We start from the raw sequence: 24,310 nt of genomic DNA, 5'->3' as shown, positions 1-24,310 counted from the left end.
GCTTGTCAAGAGACTGCTAGCAATATTGAGTGATAAGTTATGGAATAAATAAAGTCTGAGTGAAATACTGGATGTGTATCTGCATCTGTATAATAACACCCAGCTCTATACAAAGACACAGTAGTGACACTGGCACATGGGTATAGCCAGACAAGGGCTGGTTATAGTGTCAGTGGTATCTGCATCAGTATAATAACACCGAGCACTACATAATGACACAATAGTGACACTGGCATATGGGTATAGCCAGAGGAGGGCTGGTTATAGGATCAGTGGTATCTGCATCAGTATAATAACACCCAGCGCTATATAATGACACAGTAGTGACACTGGCACATGGGTATAGCCAGAGGAGGGCTGGTTATAGGGTCAGTGGTATCTGCATCAGTATAATAACACCAAGCACTATAAAATAATGATTTTAATTTCAAATGTACCTTGGTGTCCTTCACCAAGGTCTGTATTTTGGAAAATGTCCGCCACAGCCTTTGCCTTTGCCTAGCCCTGATTATTACGCTGCTTTTTCTATTGCCCATAACTTTTAAACTGCTAGTGCAAATCACTTGAAATAAAGTATGCTGGTACACTATATTGCTCTACTAAATCTCATGCAACACTGAACTCATAGGTCACATGGTGTAGCGGCCATATTGCATTTTGCAAAAAATTTTCACAAACGCTTAAAAATCTCTAGCACTGGAAATGCTTTGGTTACAACTTTGAAGCTTGCTGTGCTTAGTGCCGCTATGACCTAGATTTGCTATTGCTCAAAAGAAGTGTCTCATCCATGCTGTAGCAGCCATCTTGAATTTTGCAAAAATATTCAAACATCTTCTTCTCTGAAAATGCTTAGTGCTCCTTGCAAGGTCCTCTACCAAGGTTGCTCAAACTACAATTTTTCCATAATCAACATGGCTGCTATGTTTAATTGCGTACATTTGCACTTTATGCATTATATTTACACTATTTAACTATATTAGTGTAGCAGACACATGATTACACAGTCATGACTGAGAGAAAGAGAGAGAAAAAGAGAAAAAACATGAATTTATCAGGTAAGTTCTTACATAAATTATTTCTTTCATATTGGCAAGAGTCCATGAGCTAGTGACATATGGGATATACAATCTTACCAGGAGGGGCAAAGTTTCCCCAAACCTCAAAATGCCTATAAATACACCCCTCACCACACCCACAATTCAGTTTAACGAATAGCCAAGCAGTGGGGTGATAAAGAAAGGAGTAAAAAGCATCAACAAAAGAAATTTGGAAATAATTGTGCTTTATACAAAAAAATCATAACCACCACAAAAAAAGGGCGGGCCTCATGGACTCTTGCTAATATGAAAGAAATGAATTTATCAGGTAAGTTGTTACATAAATTATGTTTCCTTTCATGTAATTGGCAAAATTCCATGAGCTAGTGACGTATGGGATAGCAATACCCAAGATGTGGAACACTACGCAAGAGTCACTAGAGAGGGAGGGATAAAAATAAAAAAAACATAATTTATGTAAGAACTTACCTGATAAATTAATTTCTTTCATATTAGCAAGAGTCCATGAGCTAGTGACGTATGGGATATACATTCCTACCAGGAGGGGCAAAGTTTCCCAAACCTTAAAATGCCTATAAATACACCCCTCACCACACCCACAATTCAGTTTAACGAATAGCCAAGAAGTGGGGTGATAAGAAAAAAGTGCGAAAGCATATAAAATAAGGAATTGGAATAATTGTGCTTTATACAAAAAAATCATAACCATCACAAAAAAAGGGCGGGCCTCATGGACTCTTGCTAATATGAAAGAAATGAATTTATCAGGTAAGTTCTTACATAAATTATGTTTTCTTTCATGTAATTAGCAAGAGTCCATGAGCTAGTGACGTATGGGATAATGACTACCCAAGATGTGGATCTTTCCACACAAGAGTCACTAGAGAGGGAGGGATAAAATAAAGACAGCCAATTCCTGCTGAAAATAATCCACACCCAATAAAAAGTTTAATGAAAAACATAAGCAGAAGATTCAAACTGAAACTGCTGCCTGAAGTACTTTTCTACCAAAAACTGCTTCAGAAGAAGAAAATACAACAAAATGGTAGAATTTGGTAAAAGTATGCAAAGAGGACCAAGTTGCCGCTTTGCAAATTTGATCAACCGAAGCTTCATTCCTAAACGCCCAGGAAGTAGAAACTGACCTAGTAGAATGAGCTGTAATCCTATGAGGCGGAGTCTTACCCGACTCAACATAGGCAAGATGAATTAAAGATTTCAACCAAGATGCCAAAGAAATGGCAGAAGTTTTCTGGCCTTTCTAAAACCGGAAAGATAACAAATAAACTAGAAGTCTTTCGAAAAGACTTAGTAGCTTCAATATAATATTTCAAAGCTCTAATAACATCCAAAGAATGCAACGATTTCTCCTTAGAATTCTTAGGATTAGGACATAATGAAGGAACCACAATGTCTCTACTAATGTTGTTGGAATTCACAACTTAGGTAAAAAATTCAAAAGAAGTTCGCAACACCGCCTTATCCTGATGAAAAATCAGAAAAGGAGACTCACAAGAAAGAGCAGATAATTCAGAAACTCTTCTGGCAGAAGAGATGGCCAAAAGGAACAAAACTTTCCTAGAAAGTAATTTAATATCCAATGAATGCATAGGTTCAAATGGAGGAGCTAGAAGAGCCCCCAGAACCAAATTCAAACTCCAAGGAGGAGAAATTGACTTAATGACAGGCTTTATACGAACCAAAGCTTGTACAAAACAATGAATATCAGGAAGAATAGCAATCTTTCTGTGAAAAAGAACAGAAAGAGCAGAGATTTGACCTTTCAAGGAACTTGCGGACAAACCCTTATCTAAACCATCCTGAAGAAACTGTAATATTCTCGGTATTCTAAAAGAATGCCAAGAAAAATGATGAGAAAGACACCAAGAAATACAAGTCTTCCAGACTCTATAATATATCTCTCTGGATACAGATTTACGAGCCTGTAACATAGTATTAATCACAGAGTCAAAGAAACCTCTTTGACCAAGAATCAAGCGTTCAATCTCCATACCTTTAAATTTAAGGATTTCAGATCCTGATGGAAAAAAGGACCTTGAGACAAAAGGTCTGGTCTTAACGGAAGAGTCCACGGTTGGCAAGAGGCCATCCGGACAAGATCCGCATACCAAAACCTGTGAGGCCATGCTGGAGCTACCAGCAGAACAAACGAGCATTCCTTCAGAATCTTGGAGATTACTCTTGGAAAAAGAACTAGAGGCGGAAAGATATAGACAGGATGATACTTCCAAGGAAGAGATAATGCATCCACTGCCTCCGCCTGAGGATCCCGGGATCTAGACAGATACCTGGGAAGTTTCTTGTTTAGATGAGAAGCCATCAGATCTATTTCTGGAAGTTCCCACATTGAACAATCTGAAGAAATACCTCTGGGTGAAGAGACCATTCGCCCGGATGCAACGTTTGGCGACTGAGATAATCCGCTTTCCAATTGTCCATACCTGGGATATGAACCGCAGAGATTAGACAGGAGCTGGATTCCGCCCAAACCAAAATTCGAGATACTTCTTTCATAGCCAGAGGACTGTGAGTCCCTCCTTGATGATTGATGTATGCCACAGTTGTGACATTGTCTATCTGAAAACAAATTAACAACTCTCTCTTCAGAAGAGGCCAAGACTGAAGAGCTCTGAAAATTGCACGGAGTTCCAAAATATTGATCGGAAATCTCACCTCCTGAGATTCCCAAACCCCTTGTGCCGTCAGATACCCCCACACAGCTCCCCAACCTGTAAGACTTGCATCTGTTGAGATTATAGTCCAGATCGGAAGAACAAAGAAGCCCCCTGAACTAAACGATAGTGATCTGTCCACCATGTCAGAGAGTGTCGTAAAATCGGTTTAAAGATATTGAGATATCTTTGAGTAATCCCTGCACCATTGGTTCAGCATACAGAGCTGAAGAGGTCGCATGTGAAAACGAGCAAAGGAGATCGCATCTGATGCGGCAGTCCTAAGACCCAACATTTCCATGCATAAGGCTACCAAAGGGAATGATTGTGACTGAAGGTTTTGACAAGCTGATATCAATGTTAAACTTCTCCTGTCTGACAAGGACAGAGTCATAGACGCTGAATTTATCTAGAAACCTAAAAAGGTTACCCTTGTCTGAGGAATCAATGAACTGATTGGTAAATTGATCCTCCAACCATGAACTTGAAGAAACAACACAAGTCGATTCATATGAGATTCTTCGAAAATGAGAAGACTGAGCAAGTACCAAGATATCGTCCAAATAAGGAAATACCAAAACCCTATTCTCTGATTACAGAAAGAAGGGCACCGAGAACCTTTGAAAAAAAATTCTTGGAACTGAGGCTAGGCCAAACGGTAGAGCCAAAAAACTGGTAATGCTTGTCTAAAAAGAGAATCTCAGACACTAAAAGTGATCTGGATGAATCGGAATATGCAGATACACATCCTGTAAATCTATTGTAGACATATAATGCCCTTGCCAAACAAAAGGCAGGATAGTCCTACAGTAACCATCTTGAATGTTGGTATCCTAACATAACGATTCAATAATGATAGATCCGGAACTGGTCTGAAGGAATTGACCTTCTTTGGTACAATGAAGAGATAAAATAAAACCCCAGCCCCTGTTCCAGAACTGGAACTGGCATAAATACTCCAGCCAACTCTAGATCTGAAACACATTTCAGAAATGGTGAGCCTTTGCTGTGTTAACTGGGACACGGGAAGAAAAGAATCTCTTAGCAGGAGGCCTTAACTTGAAGCCAATTCTGTACCTTTCTGAAACAATGTTTCTGAAACCAGAGATTAAGAACGGAATTGATCCAAATTTCTTTGAAGAAAACGTAATCTGCCCCATACCAGCTGAGCTGGAATAAGGGCCGCGCCTTCATAGGTACTTAGGAGCTGGCTATAGGTTTCTATAAGGCTTGGATATATTCCAAACTGAAAATAGTTTCCAAACCGATACCGCTCCTGAGGATGAAGGATCAGGCTTTTGTTCCTTGTTGTGAGGAAAGGAACGAAAATGATTATTTACCCTGGAAAGAAAGGGAAAGCAAAGTTGACTTAGAAGACATGTCAGCATTCCAAGTTTAATCCATAAAGCTTTTCTAGCTAAAATAGCTAGAGACATATACCTGACATCAACTCTAATGATATCAAAAGATGGTATCACCAATAAAATTATTAGCATGTTATAGAATAATAATAATGCTATAAAATTATGATCTGTTACTTGTTGCGCTAAAGCTTCTAACCAAAAAGTTGAAGCTGCAGCAACATCCGCTAAAAATATAGCAGGTCTAAGAAGATTACCTGAACATAAGGAAGCTTTTCTTAGAAAGGATTTCAATTTTCCTATCTAAAGGATCCTTAAATCAAGTACTATCTGCCGTAGGAATAATAGTACATTAGCAGGAGTAGAGACAGCCACATAAAACTCTAATCTGTCAGATGGCACAGGATATAATTTGCTTAAACGTCCAGAAGGAGTAAATAAATTACCCAAATTATTCCATTCCCTGGAAATTACTTCATAAATAGCATCAGGGAGATAAAACACTTCTGGAATAACTACAGGAGATTTAAAAACCTTATTTAAACGTTTACATTTAGTATCAAGAGGACCAGAATCCTCTATTTCTAATGCAAATAACACTTCTTTAAGTAAAGAACGAATAAATTCCATCTTGAACAAATACAAAGATTTATCAGCATCAACCTCTGAGACAGAAACCTCTGAACCAGAAGAACCATTATCAGTATCAGAATGATGATGTTCATTTAAAAATTCATCTGAAAAAAGAGAAGTTTTAAAAGACTTTTATGTATACTAGAAGGAGAAATAACAGACATAGCCTTCTTAATGGATTTAAAAAATAAAATCTCTTATGCTATCAGGAACACTCTGAAAATTAGATGTTGACGGAACAGCAACAGGTAATGTAACAGTACTAAAGGAAATTTTATCTGCATTAATAAGTTTGACATGACATGCAATACAAATAACAGCTGGAGAAACAGATACCAAAAGTTTATAGCAGATACACTTAGCTTGGTAGCTCCAGCACTGTGCAGTGATTTTCCTGAAGTATCTTCTGACTCAGTTGCAACGTGGAACATCTTGCAATATGTAAAAGAAAAAAACAACATATAAAGCAAAATTGATCAAATTCCTTAAATGACAGTTTCAGGAATGGGAAAAAAATGCCAGTAAACAAGCTTCTAGAAACCAGAAGCAATAAATAATGAGACTTAAATAATGTGGAGACAAAAATGACGCCCATATTTTTTAGCGCCAAAAAAGACGCCCACATTATTTGGCGCCTAAATGCTTTTGGCGCCAAATATGACGCCACATCCGGAACGCCGACATTTTTGACGCAAAAAAACGTCAAAAAATGACGCAACTTCCGGCGACACGTATGACGCCGGAAACAGAAAAAAATTTTTGCGCCAAAAAAGTCCGCGCCAAGAATGACGCAATAAAATGAAGCATTTTCTGCCCCCGCGAGCCTAACAGCCCACAGGGAAAAAGTCAAATTTTTTAAGGTAAGAAAAAATGATTGAAACAAATGCATTTATCCCAAATATGAAACTGACTGTCTGAAAAATAAGGAAAGTTGAACATTCTGAGTCAAGGCAAATAAATGTTTGAATACATATATTTAGAACTTTATAAATAAAGTGCCCAACCATAGCTTAGAGTGTCACAGAAAATAAGATTTACTTACCCCAGGACACTCATCTACATGTTTGTAGAAAGCCAAACCAGTACTGAAACGAGAATCAGCAGAGGTAATGGTATATATAAGAGTATATCGTCGATCTGAAAAGGGAGGTAAGAGATGAATCTCTACGACCGATAACAGAGAACCTATGAAATAGACCCCGTAGAAGGAGATCACTGCATTCAAATAGGCAATACTCTCCTCACATCCCTCTGACATTCACTGCACGCTGAGAGGAAAACCGGGCTCCAACTTGCTGCGGAGCGCATATCAACGTAGAATCTAGCACAAACTTACTTCACCACCTCCATCGGAGGCAAAGTTTGTAAAACTGAATTGTGGGTGTGGTGAGGGGTGTATTTATAGGCATTTTAAGGTTTGGGAAACTTTGACCCTCCTGGTAGGAATGTATATCCCATACGTCACTAGCTCATGGACTCTTGCTAATTACATGAAAGAAAAAACATATTCCGCTGAAAAAATTAATCCACAACCCCCCCAAAAAAAAAGAAAAAAAAAGTTTATTCTCATAAATGAAAGAAAAAAAAATTAAATCAAAAGCAGAAGAATCAAATTGAAACAGCTGCCTGAAGAACTTTTCTACCAAAAACTGCTTCTGAAGAAGCAAATACATAAACACGGTAGAATTTAGTAAATGTATGCAAAGAGGACCAATTTGCCACTTTGCAAATCTGATCAACTGAAGCTTCATTCTTAAAAAGGCCCACGAAGTGGAGACTGATCTAGTAGAATGAGCTGTAATTCTTTGAGGCGGGGCATTACCCGACTCCAAATAAACTTGATGAATCAAAAGTTTCAACCAAGAAGCCAAGGAAATAGCAGAAGCCTTCTGACCTTTTCTAGGACCAGAAAATAAAACAAATAGACTTGAAGTCTTCCTGAAATCTTTAGTAGCTTCCACATAATATTTCAAAGCTTTTACCACATCCAAAGAATGTAAGGATCTTTCCAAAGAATTCTTAGGATTAGGACACAAGGAAGGGACAACAATTTCTCTACTAATGTTATTAGAATTCACAACCTTAGGTAAAAATTGAAAAGAAGTCCGCAAAACTGCCTTATCCTGATGTAAGATCAGAAAAGGAGACTCACAAGAAAGAGCAGATAGCTCAGAAACTCTTCTAGCAGAAGAGATCGCCAAAAGGAACAACACTTTCCAAGAAAGTAGTTTAATGTCCAAAGAATGCATAGGCTCAAATGGAGGAGCCTGTAAAGCCTTTGAAAAGATTCTTGGAGCTGTTGCTAGGCCAAATGGAAGAGCAACAAATTGGTAATGCTTGTCTAGAAAATAGAATCTCAGAAACTGATAGTGTTCTGGATGAATCGGAATATGAAGGTATGCATCCTGCAAGTCTATTGTGGACATATAATGTCCTTGCTGAACAAAAGGCAGAATAGTCCTTATAGTCACCATCTTGAAAGTTGGTACTCTTACATAACAATTCAAAATTTTCAGATCCAGAACTGGTCTGAATAAATTTTCCTTCTTTGGGACAATTAATAGGATTTGAATAAAACCCCAAACCTTGTTCCTGAAAAGGAACTGGCATGATTACCCCTGAAGACTCCAGGCCCGAAACACACTTCAGGAAAGCCTGAGCTTTTACTGGATTTGCTGAGATACGCGAGAGAAAAAAAAATCTTCTCACAGGAGGTCTTACTCTGAATCCTATTCGATACCCTTGAGAGACAATGCTCTGAATCCATTGATTTTGGACAGAATTTATCCAAATATCCTTGAAAAACCTTAATCTGCCCCCTACCAGCTGAGCTGGAATGAGGGCCGCACCTTAATGCAGACTTAGGGGCTGACTTTGGTTTCTTAAATGGCTTGGATTTATTCCAATTTGAGGAAGGCTTCCAATTGGAAACAGATTCCTTGGGGGAAGGATTGAGTTTTTGTTCTTTATTTTGACGAAAGGAACGAAAAAGGTTAGAAGCCTTAGATTTACCCTTAGGCAGAAAAACTCCCTTTCCCCCAGTGACAGTTGAAATAATAGAATCCCACTGAGAACCAAATAAATTATTACCTTGGAAAGAAAGAGATAATCTAGATTTAGATGTCATATCAGCATTCCAAGATTTAAGCCACAAAGCTCTTCTAGCTAATATAGCTAAAGACATGGATCTAACATCAATTTTGATAATATCAAAAATGGCATCACAAATAAAATGATTAGCATGTTGCAGTAAGCGAATAATGCTAGATATGTCAGAATCCAATTCTTGTTGCGCTAAATTCTCCAACCAGAAAGTTGATGCAGCCGCAACATCAGCCAAAGAAATTGCAGGTCTGAGAAGATGACCTGAATATAAATAGGCCTTCCTTAGATAAGATTCAAGCTTCCTATCTCTAAAGGATCCTTAAAGGAAGTACTATCTTCCATAGGAATAGTGGTACGTTTAGCAAGTGTAGAAATAGCCGCATCAACTTTGGGGATTTTTTCCCAAAACTCTATAGATTTTGCTGGTAAAGATACAATTTTTTAAACCTTGAAGAAGGAATAAAAGAAGTACCTGGCTTATTCCATTCCTTAAAAATCATATCAGAAATAGCCTCAGGAATAGGAAAATAGCATTTAAACGTTGATTAGACTGAACGTCAAGAGGACTGGTTACCTCAATATCCAAAGTAATTAACACTTCTTTTAATAAAGAACGCATATACTAAATAAGTAGATTTGTCAGTGTCAATGTTTGAGGAAGGATCTTCTGAATCAGATAGATCCTCATCAGAGGAGGATAAATCATTATGTTGTTGGCCATTTGAAATTTCATCAACTGAATGAGAAGTTTTAAAAGACCTTTTACGTTTATTAGAAGGTGGAAATGCAGACAAAGCCTTCTGGATAGAATCAGAAACAAATTCATAGGTATATCATGTACATTAGAAGTTGAAGGAACTGCAACTGGCAATGTACTATTACTGATGGACACACTATCTGCATGTAAAAGTTTATCATGACAACTATTACAAATGACATTCGGCGAAATAATTTCCACAATCTTACAACAAATGCACTTAGCTTTGGTAGACCCGATGTCAGGCAACAATGTTCCAGCAGAAACTTCTGAGGCAGGATTAGATTGAGACATCTTGCAAAATGTAAAAGAAAAAACAACATATAAAGCAAAATTATCAATTTCCTTATATGACAGTTTCAGGAATGGGAAAAAATGCAAAAAGCATAGCCCTCTGATAGAGAAAAAGGCAAACATCAATGGGGTATTAAAATAATGAAAAAGTTTGGCGCCAAGTATGACGCACAACGTAACTGAAAACTTTTTTGGCGCCAATAATAACCGGAAATGACACACTCGCGTCACTAATGACGCAACCTTGTGTAAGACTCCGGCGTCAACTATGACGCCGAAAATGACGAAGTTGCGTCAGACGTATTTTTCACGCCAAAAAAAATTTTGCGCCAAAAATTACGCAATAAAGTCTAGCATTTGACGCACCCGCGGGCCTAATACCGCCCGCAATTTGCAAGAAGTAGTCAATTAGAAAAAGGACTAAACCCCAGGTAAGAAAAAATTTCTTAAAAAAAAAAAAAATGTTCATTTTCCCAAAATATGAAACTGACAGTCTGCAGAAGGAAATACATGAACCCGACTCATGGCAAATATAAGTACAATACATATATTTAGAACTTTATATAAATGCATAAAGTGCCAAACCATAGCTGAGGTGTCTTAAATAATAAAAACATACTTACCAAAAAGACAGTCATCTACATATAGCAGATAGCCAAACCAGTGCTGAAACAGTTATCAGTAGAGGTAATGGTAAATTGAGAGTATATCGTCGATCTGAAAAGGGAGGTAGGAGATTAATCTCTACGACCGATAACAGAGAACCTATGAAATAGACCCCCGTTAGGGCAATCATCATATTCATAAGTGATACTTCCTTCACGTCCCTCTGACATTTGCTGTACTCTGAGAGGAATCGGGCTTCAACAATGCTGAGAAGCGCATATCAACGTAGAAATCTTAGCACAAACTTACTTCACCACCTCCATAGGAGGCAAAGTTTGTAAAAACTGAATTGTGGGTGTGGTGAGGGGGTGTATTTATAGGCATTTTAAAGTTTGGGAAACTTTGCCCCTCCTGGTAGGATTGTATATCCCATATGTCACTAGCTCATGGACTCTTGCCAATTACATGACAGAAAATTACAATGTTAAATCAGCACAGAAAGTATAATCTACTTGAGTAGTCACAGATATAATATTCCCTAGACTAGAGATACATTATCAAGGGTGCACGGTAGTGGTAGTAATATGAATAGATTAAACAAAAGAGAAGAGAGACCACTATTGTTCAGCACTAGACTATTGCTCTATCATATTGCCACAAGTATTCCTTTTAAGATGCCAAAGTGGTTACGAACATTTCAGAGGCACAGTGCAAACATCCAACTCCGGAAGAACGAGACAAGTATACATGACGTAAGGTAATACAGCTTAAAACCCCAGCCAACTTGAAAATGGCGATAATGTGAAGGCAATACAGAAGAGCTTACATCGACAAAAGTAATATAGCGGTTTGCTGTTTATCATGTTATGTATCCGAGGTTGAAAGGGTTAAAGTTTCGCCTGAATTGTTGCAACATCAGCAGTTTGGATGGATGACCTATAATCAGTTGTATATATCTGATATATATCTGTATATATCTGCCATTTGTTGAGACAATACCACAAATGTCCATGCCCTTGGATTACAAATACAGCCTGTTTATGCTGTGATCCGGGATATGAACTTATTATGGTGGTGTGTGAACTCTAATAAACTTTTCTCTTGGTTGGACATATTGCAGCTTTAAAGCTAAAACGTTGTGATTATATTTGGAACATTATACAGATGGTCAGATGTATGAACCATATGAAAATGTACATGTTCTATACTGATATGTTCCTGTTGCAGACTAGCAGTAGACAAATATATATGTTGTCCTCTTGTTACAACAATAAATTTGTATTATGCACTAACTGGGGGCATATATTTTTCTCTCCTTCACCCTCTTGTTCTTTATGTGGGGTATTTTATGATAGAGCAATAATCTAGTGCTGGACAATAGTGGTCTTTTATATATATATAATATATATATATATATATATATATATATATATATATATATATATATATATATATATATATATATTTACAGCGCTTCACCAATACAGCGCTTTGTGGAGCTGGAGTTCAACCTCCAAGGATTTTGAAATAGTGCTGTAATCATTGTGAGAAAAGTGAATGGCACCATTTTGTTATGCTTAGTTCACTCTGTTTACAGCATTACAGTGCAATATGTGTCTCAGTGCTATAGTCTTGCAAATTTTATGCCACTATTTTACATGTACATTTTTCATTGAATACTAATTGAATACTGTGCTGTGCTAGTGTTAAACTAAATGTAGCACTATTGCACTCCTAATATATGTTAGTTCAAACATGTTTTCAAGTGAAAAGAAAGCTAAAACTGTCTTGTTTCACTTTACAGCGGGGCTCTGGTCCCTAACCCGCTGTATAAGGGGTGGGTGTGTGTGTGTGTATATATATATATATAATTTTTTTCTACACAGATATACGACACACAAATTGGCAAGTTTGCTTGGTTTTGAACAGGCATCTTAATAAATGATGCAGTGGAACATATTAAAGGCAAATAAAAAAATTGCATGCACTCATCAATTACAGCATGTAATTTAATCACTATCAACCCTGCAACTCTGTGTTTGTAACTCCTACATGTGCCTTAAAAACGAACTTGCATTTAACTCCACAGCATGAGCACAATATTATCTATATGGTACACATGAACGAATGCCCTCTAGCTCTTAAAACGGTCAAATATATTCATATAAGAGGCGGCTTTCAAAAGCTTAGAAATTAGCATGTGAGCCTACCTAGGTTTTGCTTTCAACTAAGAATACCAAGAGAACAAAGCAAATTTGATAAAAGTAAATTTGAAAGTTGTTTACAAATGACATGCCCTATCTGAATGATGAAAATTTAATTTTGACTAGACTGTCCCTTTAACTTACCATTTCTTCAGCACAATTTTTTCCCAACGTGTGCCTGTCTGCGCTGCAATAAGTTTCTTCAGATCCTTAATAGTGTCTTCTGAGCTAAAAACAATTTAGTTAAGGAAACAGTAGACAAAAAAAAAACACACACAACAACTTTCCAATGGTTTGGTAATCCCTGTATCAAGGAAGGGATAGCAGGAAACTTTAGGAATAAACTCCAAAATACTTCTTTCTTTGAGACTTAAAGTGATAAGAAATCCAAGCATATTACAAATGCTAGGATTTACAATCACTAAAAATAAATAAGTTTGTCTCATCGTTTTGTAAAATAAAGCCCAAACACTCACCCTAGCTATTAAGAAAGCATATCGCAAACACAGCCCATCCATCCGTCCACGGCACAGTGCTCTTCACAAACGAGGCAACGTTTACACCACTAGCCGTGCTAGGATGTCAGCTGGCACGCACGGCTATTAGTCTAGAGGTGACAAGGTCACCTCATTGAAGAAAGCACTGTGTTTGCGATATGCTTTCTTAACCCTTTCATGACAGGGTCATAAATGTCTACATCGGAAAGACGTTCCGATGTAGACAAATTGAAATCACGAGATTTCAATTATGGGATCAGGTCTGGGGGGCTTCCCTATGACGCTAGGAATGCCCTCCAGATCGCGATCAAATCCAGGAAGCGCAGTTGGCTTCAGGACATCCAACGGCTAAAGCCCAGCGCCGTTTGGACGAAATACGTTATAACGGCGGTAAAAGGTTAACAGCTAGGGTGAGTGTAAGGCTGTATTTTCCAAAACGATGAGAGAAACTCATTTATTTTTAGTGATGGTAAATCCTAGCCTTTGTAATATGCTTGAGTTTAACATCACTTTAAAAGTACATTAAACACTGAGATTGTAACATAAAATGTTTCATTATGTGTATTAAATACATAAAAGTATATTGCAATTATTTATTTTGTTTCCATGAAATTTAATTTGTTTCCCTGTAATTAGATCAGTGGTGAGTTCCGCTCAGGACTAGCGGTGCCCTGCGAGTCCCAAGCAGTATTTCTAATGTGTGTTTAACCCCATTGCAGGGGTTAAACACACAGTTCTGCTAGGTCGACAGTCGTTAAATGACACGCTGTAACAGATTAGAGCACTTACTTTTTTCCCATTATAACGGCTCTTTAAATGTTTTATGGTTTCATTCGTTTTCCTTCTCTAAATGGTTTCAAATTCTGAAAAGTCCTTATTGAGAAGTGGCGCCAAAAACTCTAGTTCATATTTAAAGGCAAATTTATATAATGATATTTTATAGTAGCAGAATCATGTTTTCACCAACTCCATTGTATTTGTACAAACACTGTAAATGTCTTGTTTTCTTCTTATTGAGATTGTATTAAGCTGGAATCAATTTGTACATAGTAATGTGAAGCCTTACAATCTTGCATTAGTTTTAACTGGACACTGAACCCAAATTTTCTCATTTGTGATTCAGATAGAGCATGCAATTTTAAAGCTACTTTCTAATTTACTCATATTATCAAATGTTCTTAATTATCTTTATTTGAAATGCAAGAATGTAAGTTCAGATGCCGGCACATTTCTGGTGAACAACCTGGGATGTTCTTGCTGATTGGTGGATAAATTCCCCCACCAATAAACAAGTGCTGTCCAGAGTCCTAAACCAAAAATAGCTTAGGTGCCTTTTTCAAATAAAGATAGCAAGAGAACGAAGACAAATTAATAGGAGTAAATTAGAAAGTTGCTTAAAATTGCATGCTCTATCTGAATTACGAAAGAAAAAATGTGGGTTCAGTGTCCCTTTAATTTCTAAATTAACAGCATAAAAGGATACTTGCATTTTACTCTCACTTTTTTCCCCAGGCGGTCGTTACAAACAACCTCGATCATGGTTAGTTCTGAAAAGAAACAGATTACATTATCACAACTAAATTTCACGTAGAGAAAAAGAAAAAAAAGTGTCAGCTGAGACTGTGATAAGCTGCAAATTAAATAAAATTCAGCCTAACTTATTTTTAAAAAAAGACCTTTATTTCGGCTTAAAGCAGTTGTTTCCCAAACCCAGTCCTCAGGACCCTTAACAGGCCAGATATTCATTCTATCTTAACTAGAGCAAAGTTAAGGCTTAAAGCAGTTGTTTCCCAAACCCAGTCCTCAGGACCCTTAACAGGCCAGATATTCATTCTATCTTAACTAGAGCAAAGGTGAAATAATCAGTTCAAATAAATAAAAAGAGAGAAGCGCTCAACCCGAGAACGAACAATAGCATAATAGCTTGTTCTATGGCTAGTTACCACCCAAAAAGCAGCCCCTTTTTGCCCAACACAGAGAAGAACTTTCCTTAAGTACAGTACAGTACAGCCCCGAAATACCAGGCAATCCCTCTCTGAACGAGAGAAACACCAAAACCCCAGACGTACGTTTCGGCCTATTGTGGGCCTCGTCAGTGAGGTGCAGCCATATCCCTCTATGCACACTGAGCAACGGGTCCACATCTGGATTCCGGCATCACACTTAGGGAGACTTCCTTGCTCAGTGTGCCTAGAGGGATATGGCTGCATCTCACTGACGAGGCCCACAATAGGCCAAAACGTACGTCTGGGGTTTTGCTGTTTCTCTTGTTCAGACAGGGATTGCCTGTTATTTCGGGGCTGGACTGTACTGTGAAGTCAGGATCAGACTGATATGCTACAGGAAAGTTCTTCTCTGTGGAAGGCACATATTGAGCAAAAAGAGGCTGCTTCTAGGGTGGTAACTAGCCATAGAACAAGCTATTATTCGTTCCCAGGTTGAGCGCTTCTCTCTTTATTTATGGAAATAATCAGTTCACCCATCAGCTGATCAGTTCACCTGTGCTCTAGTTAAAGAGATAGTAAAGTCCAAATTAAACTTTCATGAGTCAAATAGGGCATGTCATTTTAAACAACTGTCTAACTTACTTTTATCATCAAATGTGTTTTGTTCTCTTGGTATTCTTAGTTGAAAGCTAAACCTAGATAAGCTCATATGCTAATTTCTAAGCCCTTGAAGGCCGCCTCTGCATTTGACAGTTTCACAGCTAGAGGGCGTTAGTTCATGTGTTTCATATAAATAACATTGTGCTCACGCACGTGAAGTTATTGAAAAAAAGAGAGCGAAAAAAAAAAGAGAGCGAAAAAAAAAGAGAGCGAAAAAAAAGAGCGAAAAAAAAAGAGAGCGAAAAAAAAAGAGAGCGAAAAAAAAAGAGAGCGAAAAAAAAAAGAGAGCGAAAAAAAAAGAGAGCGAAAAAAAAAGAGCGAAAAAAAAAAGAGCGAAAGAAAGAAAGAAAGAAAGAAAGAAAGATTCGGACACAACATACAATTTTCAACAACTTTTCAATTGACTTCTATTATCATATTTGCTTCATTCTCTTGGTATCATTTGTTGAAGGTGCAGCAATGCACTACTGAGAATTAACTGAACATATAAGGTGAGCCAATGACAGTAGGTATATAACTGCAGTAACCAATTAGCAGCTAGTCCCCAGTAGTGCATTGCTGCTCAAGCCTACCTAGGTATGTTTAAATAAATAAAAAAAGATACAAAGAGAACAAAACACATTAGATAATAGAAGTTAACTGGAAAGTTGCTTAAATTTGTATGCTCTATCAGAAACATGAGAGAATATTTAGGGGTTTTATGTCCATTTAATTAAAGTAGGGTCCTAAATAACTACAAAAATAAAAATATGGGACCTCCAGAAACAGATCACATGCAAGGTGAGTAGCTATGAGTGGACAGAGTACAAAACAGAAAACAAAAGATAAAAGTAAACCCTCTGGACCAAGTGTGGTGCACCTTTTTGGGAGGATATTTGCCCAAGTTAGCAATAATCGTCTTTAAAAGGAACAGTCTACTCCAAAAAATATATTGTTTAGAGATATATAATCCCTTTATTACCTATTCCCCAGTTTTGCACAACGAACATGGTTATATTAATATACTTTTTACCTCTGTGATTACCTTGTATCTAAGCCTCTTCTGACAGCTCCCTGATCACATAGCTATTTATTATCTATTGACTTGCATTTTAGCCAATTACTCATAAATAACTCCTCGGGCGTGAGGACAATGCTTACTATATGGCCCACATGAGCTAGCAGTCTCCTGCTGTGAAAAGCAAATAAAAAAGCATGTGATAAGAGGCTGTCTGTAGTGGCTTAGAAACAGACAAAAATTTAGAGGTTTAAATGTTAAGTATATTAATATAACAACAATGTTGGTTGTGCAAAGCTGTGGAACGGGTAGTAAAGGCGTTATCTATCTTTTTAAACAAAAACAATTTTGAGGTTGACTGTCCCTTTAAAAGAATAAATGTCTTGCAAGCAACATAGCAATAGCCCAAAAGGTGCACTGCAAGACAAGTGTGTTCTACCTTTGCAAGAGTGCCAAGGTTTGCCACTACAGCTATAGCCATACAAGTATGGAACAAAACAAGGTTATAGTTGTAAATGATCTGCTATATTTTACTAGGAAATACATAGGGGCAGAATAGAAAGTTGAGAACAGTCTTTAAGAGCTTGCTTGGGTAAAAGCAGTAATGAAAGAGGTTTAGATAAAGGTCTTCTCGCTTCACTTGATAAAGGTACATGCATATTACATGAATAAAGACATGAAGCGTACAAGAGAGACAATTTTATTTGTTCCTTGCACTATATATATTTATTATGGTTGTTTATTTAAGGCTTAGGGTGTTAGGTCAAGTGGCATTACAACAGTAATGGTGGTGCCTCTGCTGGTTGGTGCATATTTATTTATTTGAAGGGCTGTTCTTTTTAAATAATAATATATAAAAAAAAAAAAAAATGTATACCATGTCACCTATCTTCCTTAGACATTTTAAATAGAACAATATTGGTGGGGGAGTTCTAAGCCCCCTTTAAAGTGAAGGTCAATTTCGATGAATTAGTGCCCGGTTTTTAATAATCCTATTAAAAACAAGGGCACTTTAATTCATCAAAATTGACATTTCACTTGTTTTCTTCAAGAACTTACCTTTTAATCCTGACAGCCGCTGCATCACTTCCTCCGCCCGTCACAAGCCCTCTTCGCGGGTCCAATTGGAGGAAGCTGGATTCGTCATTTCTGACGTATGAAGAGGTTTATAAATTATACAGAAAAGTCTGGACACTATCTCACCCTCTAAGCCTTTCAGATAGGACTAAGATCTCTCCGCTTAGTCAAAAATGTTTAACAAAATACAGATTTGTGAAAGGCGCTTGGAAGCTGAGGGATATGGTATGATCTGTCTATGACAATTTAAAATATTAAGTCTTTGACCAATTGAAAATATTAGAGATGAATTATTGTGTACCAAAGTATATATATATGGGTGTATATAAGCCCATACGTAGAATTAAAGCAATTTGTATAATGAATCCAATCACTGTGTTTAAATAATAAATCTAACAACTCTGTTAAAATAATAAACGGAATTTAATCAATATAAAAATACATGTAGATTTAAAGTTCAATAAAATAAAGTTGTGGCCACAACTAATAAAAATAAGCTTGTTGTAAAACGATAGACAATTCTCTATATTAATTCATCTAATCCTTAGATAGCAATATATATTGGGCTCTTTATCAGATTTTACAATATGCTCAAAAACGCATCCTGTCGAACTATAAATGACACTTATAGTGAAGATTTATTCATAGGGTGACACTTTCTAGTGATGAAAACACTTTATAGTGAAGAATTAAAAAGTCTCTTAACCCCTTAATGACCGGACCATTTTTCAATTTTCTTACCCTTAATGACAATGGCTATTTTTACATTTCTGCAGTGTTTGTGTTTAGCTGTAATTTTCCTCTTACTCATTTACTGTACCTACACATATTATATACCATTTTTCTCGCCATTAAATGGACTTTCTAAAGTTACCATTATTTTCATCATATCTTATAATTTACTATAAAAAAAATATAAAATATGAGGAAAAAATTGAAAAAAAAAAAAACACACTTTTTCTAACTTTGACCCCTAAAATCTGTTACACATATACAACCACCAAAAAACACCCATGCTAAATAGTTTCTAAATTTTGTCCCGAGTTTAGAAATACCCAATGTTTACATGTTTTTTGCAAGTTATAGGGCAATAAGTGCAAGTAGCACTTTGCTATTTCCAAACCACCTTTTTTCAAAATTAGTGCTAGTTGCATTGGAACCCTGATATCTGTCAGGAATCCCTGAATATCCCTTGACATGTATATATATTTTTTTTAGTAGACATCCCAAAGTATTGATCTAGGCCCATTTTGGTATATTTCATGACACCATTTCACCGCCAAATGCCATCAAATAAAAAAAATTGTTGACTTTTTCACAAATTTTTCCACAAACTTTAGGTTTCTCGCTGAATTTATTTACAAACATCTTGTGCAATTATGGTATAAATGGTGTTAAATACTTCTCTGGGATCCCCTTTGTTCAGAAATAGCAGACATATATGGCTTTGGCGTTGCTTTTTTGTAATTAGAAGGCTGCTAAATGCCACTGCACACCACGCGTGTATTATGCCCAGCAGTGAAGGGGTTAATTAGGGAGCTTGTAGGGAGCTTTTAGGTTTAATTTTAGCTTTATTGTAGTGTAGTAGACAACCCAAATTATTGATCTAGGCCCATTTTAGTATATTTCATGCCACCATTTCCCCGCCAAATACGATCAAATAAAAAAAAAACTGTTACATTTTTCACAATTTTAGGTTTCTCACTGAAATTATTTACAAACAGCTTGTGCAATTATGGCACAAATGGTTGCAAATGCTTCTCTAGGATTCCCTTTGTTCAGAAATAGCAGACATGTATGGCTTTGGCGTTGCTTTTTGGTAATAATAAGGCCGTTAAATGCTGCTGCGCACCACACTTGTAATATGCCCAGCAGTTAAGGGGTTAATTAGGTAGCTTGTAGGGTTAATTTTTAGCTTTAGTGTAGAGATCAGCCTCCCATCTGACACATCCCACCCCCTGATCCCCTCTGACCCCCCTCACACAGCTCTCTTCCCTCCCCCACCCCACAATTGTCCCCGCCATCTTAAGTACTGGCAGAAAATCTGCCAGTACTGAAATAAAAAGCATTTTTTTTTTTTAATTATTTTCTTCATACAGTCTGCAGTGATGGATCCCCCTTACCTTACAACCTCCCTGATCCCCCCCCATACATCTCTCTAACCCTCCCCCCTACCTATTTGCCGCCATCTTGGGTACTGGCAGCTGTCTGCCAGTACCCAATTTGCCCCCAAAAATAGGTTTTTTTTTTTAGTTTTTTATTTAAAACATTAGTTTCTGTAGTGTAGCTGGCCCCCCCTCAATAACCTACATCCCTCCCCCTCCCAGATCCCTTACGTGCAGTTCCTACAACTGCATCTTTAAGAGGCCCCCCCCGCCGCAAACCGCCGAGAGTAATACTTTGGAGCCGATCGGGCAAGAAGTAAGTGAAAAAAAAACAAAAAGGAAACGCAATTAGAAGGGATTTGCTCCCACCCACCCAACAAATGTATTAGCCGCAATTGCCGATGCAGAGAGGGCCACAGAGTGGCCCTCTCTGCATCGGTGGGGTAGAATATGGGATTGCAGTGATGGCTCAATGTTGAGGCATCACTACAATACCTTGTAAGCTGCTGGAAGCGATCAAGATCGCTTCCAGCACTTCAAACAACAGAGGACGTACCAGGTACGTCAATTGTCATTAAGGGGAGATTTTCCTATGACGTACCTGGTACGTCCTCTGTCATTAAGGGGTTAAAAAAGAAACAGCCATGAATTTGTTATTTTGTAATTGGGCGATTGTATCAAAACATCACAAGTCTCTTATAAACATTGATACAAATTTTAGTAATGTGAAAAAGCTGGCTGTTCTCCAGTGTTAGGCTGTGACTGAAGTGTAGTAGTGCAGTTTGTACCCAAATTCAGTTGTAACACCTTTCACATAAAAAGTGTAAAATATATAGATAAATGCTGCTCCTATTTCCGTTTTCCTTGTGAGAGAAAAGAATGGTCGTTACTGCAACTTTGACGTTATATTATAGTATGTTCCAACTTGTTTGATACTAAGATCGATGTGTATTTTATCCGATCTTAAGTATTTCATTATCCGATGATAGTATTTGTGCAACTATATGTTACGTGAAACAGTGATTGTGTTCAAAGTCAGTTATTATCTTCCAAATATGTATGGCAATTCGCTTCTGTAAGTATTAGTATACTTGTAAGTATAATGCGATGTTGTGGCTTTATGACAGACTTACCTTGCTGCGCTCCCTGGCCGGCGTTGTCCTTACACGGCGGAAGTACTCGCAGCCACTTCACTGTCTGGTGTAGCCCGGTTTTTCCTCCACTGTCTCTGTGTGGTCTTTTCCGTGTGGATTTGTCAACCTTTAGCCTTGCAAGTCACTTATAGACTGGTTCCTCCTACAGTATGCAGCAGTATTGAAGAGAAAATGACAGGTGCAATAGATCCACAGATTACTTCTACGCGTTTCAGCACTCAGTGCCTTTATCAAGCTTGATAAAGCTCTGTGGATCTATTGCACCTGTCATTTTCTCTTCAATACTGCTGGAGAACAGCCAGCTTTTTCACATTACTAAAATTTGTATCAATGTTTATAAGAGACTTGTGATGTTTTGATACAATCACCCAATTACAAAATAACAAATTCACGGCTGTTTCATTTTTAAGAGACTTTTTAAATTCTTCACTATAAAGTGTTTTTCATCACTAGAAAGTGTCACCCTATGAATAAATCTTCACTATAAGTGTCATTTATAGTTCGACAGGATGCGTTTTTGAGCAGATTGTAAAATCTGATAAAGAGCCCAATATATATTACTATCTAAGGATTAGATGAATTAATATAGAGAATTGTCCTATCGTTTTACAACAAGCTTATTTTTATTAGTTGTGGCCACAACTTTATTTTATTGAACTTTAAATCTACATGTATTTTTATATTGATTAAATTCCATTTATTATTTTAACAGAGTTGTTAGATTTATTATTTAAACACAGTGATTGGATTCATTATACAAATTGCTTTAATTCTACGTATGGGCTTATATACACCCATATATATATACTTTGGTACACAATAATTCATCTCTAATATTTTCAATTGGTCAAAGACTTAATATTTTAAATTGTCATAGACAGATCATACCATATCCCTCAGCTTCCAAGCGCCTTTCACAAATCTGTATGACGTATGAAGAGGCTTCCGACCGCCGGGGGAATCGCTGGAGCGGCTGTCAGGATTAAAAGGTAAGTTTTTGAAGAAAACAAGTGAAATGTCAATTTTGATGAATTAAAGTACCCTTGTTTTTAATAGGATTATTAAAAACCGGGCACTAAGTCATCGAAATTTACCTTCACTTTAAGACAGTAAGCTGCACTATCTACACGTAAATACCTACCTGACCTAAGTCTATGGAGGAGACAAAATCTGACAAACCTGATTTTTGTTACCTTATGCCAGCCACTTGTTCTAAACCTTGATAAGATTGTGACCAGCGCTGTATTCAACCCCTGATATATTTTATGTAAAGTAAACCTGCTGATTAAAGGGACAGTCTACAATATAAGTTTTATTGTTTTAAAAGATAGATAATCCCTTTATTACCCAGTTTTGCATAACCAACAATTATATTAATATACTTTTTACCTCTGCGATTACCTGTTGTATATAAATCTAAGCATCTTCTGACAGCCCCCTGATCACATGACTTTATCATCTATTGACTTGCATTTAATACTGTGTTGTGCTAAATCTTAAATAACTTTGCAGGCGTGTTATCTATATGGCCCACGTGAACTAGTAAGTCTCCTGTTGTGAAAAGCAAATGAAAAAGCATGTGATAAGAGGCTGTCTGTAGTAGCTTAGAAACAGGCAGAAATTTAGAGGTTTAAATATTATAAAGTATATTAATATAACAAGGTTGGATGTCCAATCCTGGGGAATGAGTAGTAAAGGCTTTATCTATCTTTTTAAGCATTTACAATTTTAGTGTAGACTGTCCCTTTAATTCAGAACGTTAAAGGGACAGTCAAGTCCAAAAAAAAATATTTCATTTTTCAAATAGGGCATGTAATTTTAAACAACTTTCCAATTTACTTTTATCAACAATTTTGCTTTGTTCTCTTGGTATTCTAGTTGAAAACAAACCTAGGGAGGCACATATGATCATTTCTAAGCCCTTGAAGGCCGCCTCTATTTTATTTACTTTTCACAGCAGGGGAGAGTGAGCTCATGTAGACCATATAGATAGCATTGTGATCACGCCCGTGGCTAGTGGCAGACACTGCACTAATTGGCTAAAATGCAAGTCAATAGATAATAACTAAAAGTCATGTGATTAGGGGCGGTCAGAAGATGCTTAGATACAAGCTAGTCACAGATGTAAAAAGTGTATTAATATAACAGTGTTGGTTTTGCAAAACTGGGGAATGGGTAATAAAGGGATTATCTATCTTTTTAAACAACAAAAATTCTGGTGTTGACTGTCCCTTTAAAACAAAGTTATCTCAAAAGTGAAAGCATCTAATACAAATACACTGGGTTGAGGACCATATTGATCTAGAACAGGATCATATAAAACATTATTTTACAGTCAACAAACGGATAGTACGGTCATGCAGGCACACTAGAAGGGGGTGGTAAATATACCCCTTAAACTCTACGACAATCTATAAAGAGCACTACGCGAGTTCACAGAGAAATATGAAACCTCGTGTGTAACGACATCTGGTAGGAGAAAAAAACGCATTTACTAGCTATCCAACAATATACTTGCCACTTGCCAGTTGAAGTTCCGTACCGGAAATTGGTCCAGTCTTTAAATCATTCCCCCTTGCAACAAGCGATGCGCATGTACAGAACAAAGGCTACTAATAGCAATCTAGTAGTGAGAGGCAGGAAGTTCCCCCATTGTGCGCATGCGTGGTGTGACTGGCTGTGTGTGGGAGGCACAGGGGTAGGGCTGGATTAGTTACTGGCAGTGGCTAATGGATGGCGAGTATTCTTAGACTGTGGAGTGTTTCGTCACATGGCATCTTTGAAATATTTTTGTCTTATTTTATCAGCAAGATGAGATCCATCTAAGCTAAAGCTATCGCATGATTCAGTTAAAAGTCGCCAGCTGTTTTAGCATTGCAGGTTACCCTTACTAAAAATAAAATATATATATATTTGGTTATGTAGTGTATGTTTGTAAAATAAAATATGAAATACAAATATCAATATAAAAGGAAGTTTAAAAGGCTTATTATATTGTTTAATAATATTGTTGCATACTATCTAATAGAGGTTATAACAACGGACGACTAATATTAAGCCTGGCAAAACCGAAATAAAGTGTTTCTGCTGAAAAACCACATTGCTCCATCCAACTAAAGTTTGAAATGCCCAAAAATGCAAAGCGCAAAAGGTGGGACTTCAC

The 24,310-nt window shown here is 37.1% G+C and overlaps 1 protein-coding gene across 3 annotated transcripts in view; it reads right to left on the bottom strand.

The window, feature by feature from the left end:
• The window catches only part of UBL5 (ubiquitin like 5), a 29,399-nt gene extending 5,623 nt beyond the window's left edge, over positions 1-23,776 (bottom strand). The window contains exons 1-3 of one of the 3 annotated variants that reach the window (XR_008402876.1): positions 23,690-23,776; positions 14,692-14,755; positions 12,856-12,939 (exon numbers count right to left, since the gene is read on the bottom strand). Coding sequence is in view for 1 of the 3 variants with exons in the window: in XM_053717904.1 (XP_053573879.1) it covers positions 12,856-12,939; positions 14,692-14,755; positions 17,871-17,895 (173 nt within the window). In the remaining 2 variants the exon portion in view is untranslated. Of the gene's footprint in view, positions 1-12,855; positions 12,940-14,691; positions 14,756-17,870; positions 17,896-23,538; positions 23,614-23,689 lie in introns of those variants that run through there. The other 2 variants (XR_008402877.1, XM_053717904.1) reach the window with 2 other exon arrangements.
• Between the last annotated feature and the right edge of the window lie 534 nt (positions 23,777-24,310).

The sequence above is a fragment of the Bombina bombina genome, chromosome 6 (genome assembly GCF_027579735.1).
Source record: "Bombina bombina isolate aBomBom1 chromosome 6, aBomBom1.pri, whole genome shotgun sequence".
Taxonomy (NCBI): Eukaryota; Metazoa; Chordata; class Amphibia; order Anura; family Bombinatoridae; genus Bombina; species Bombina bombina.
The sequence above is the reverse complement of the archived record's forward strand: the minus strand, read 5'-3'. Positions and strand labels throughout refer to the sequence as shown.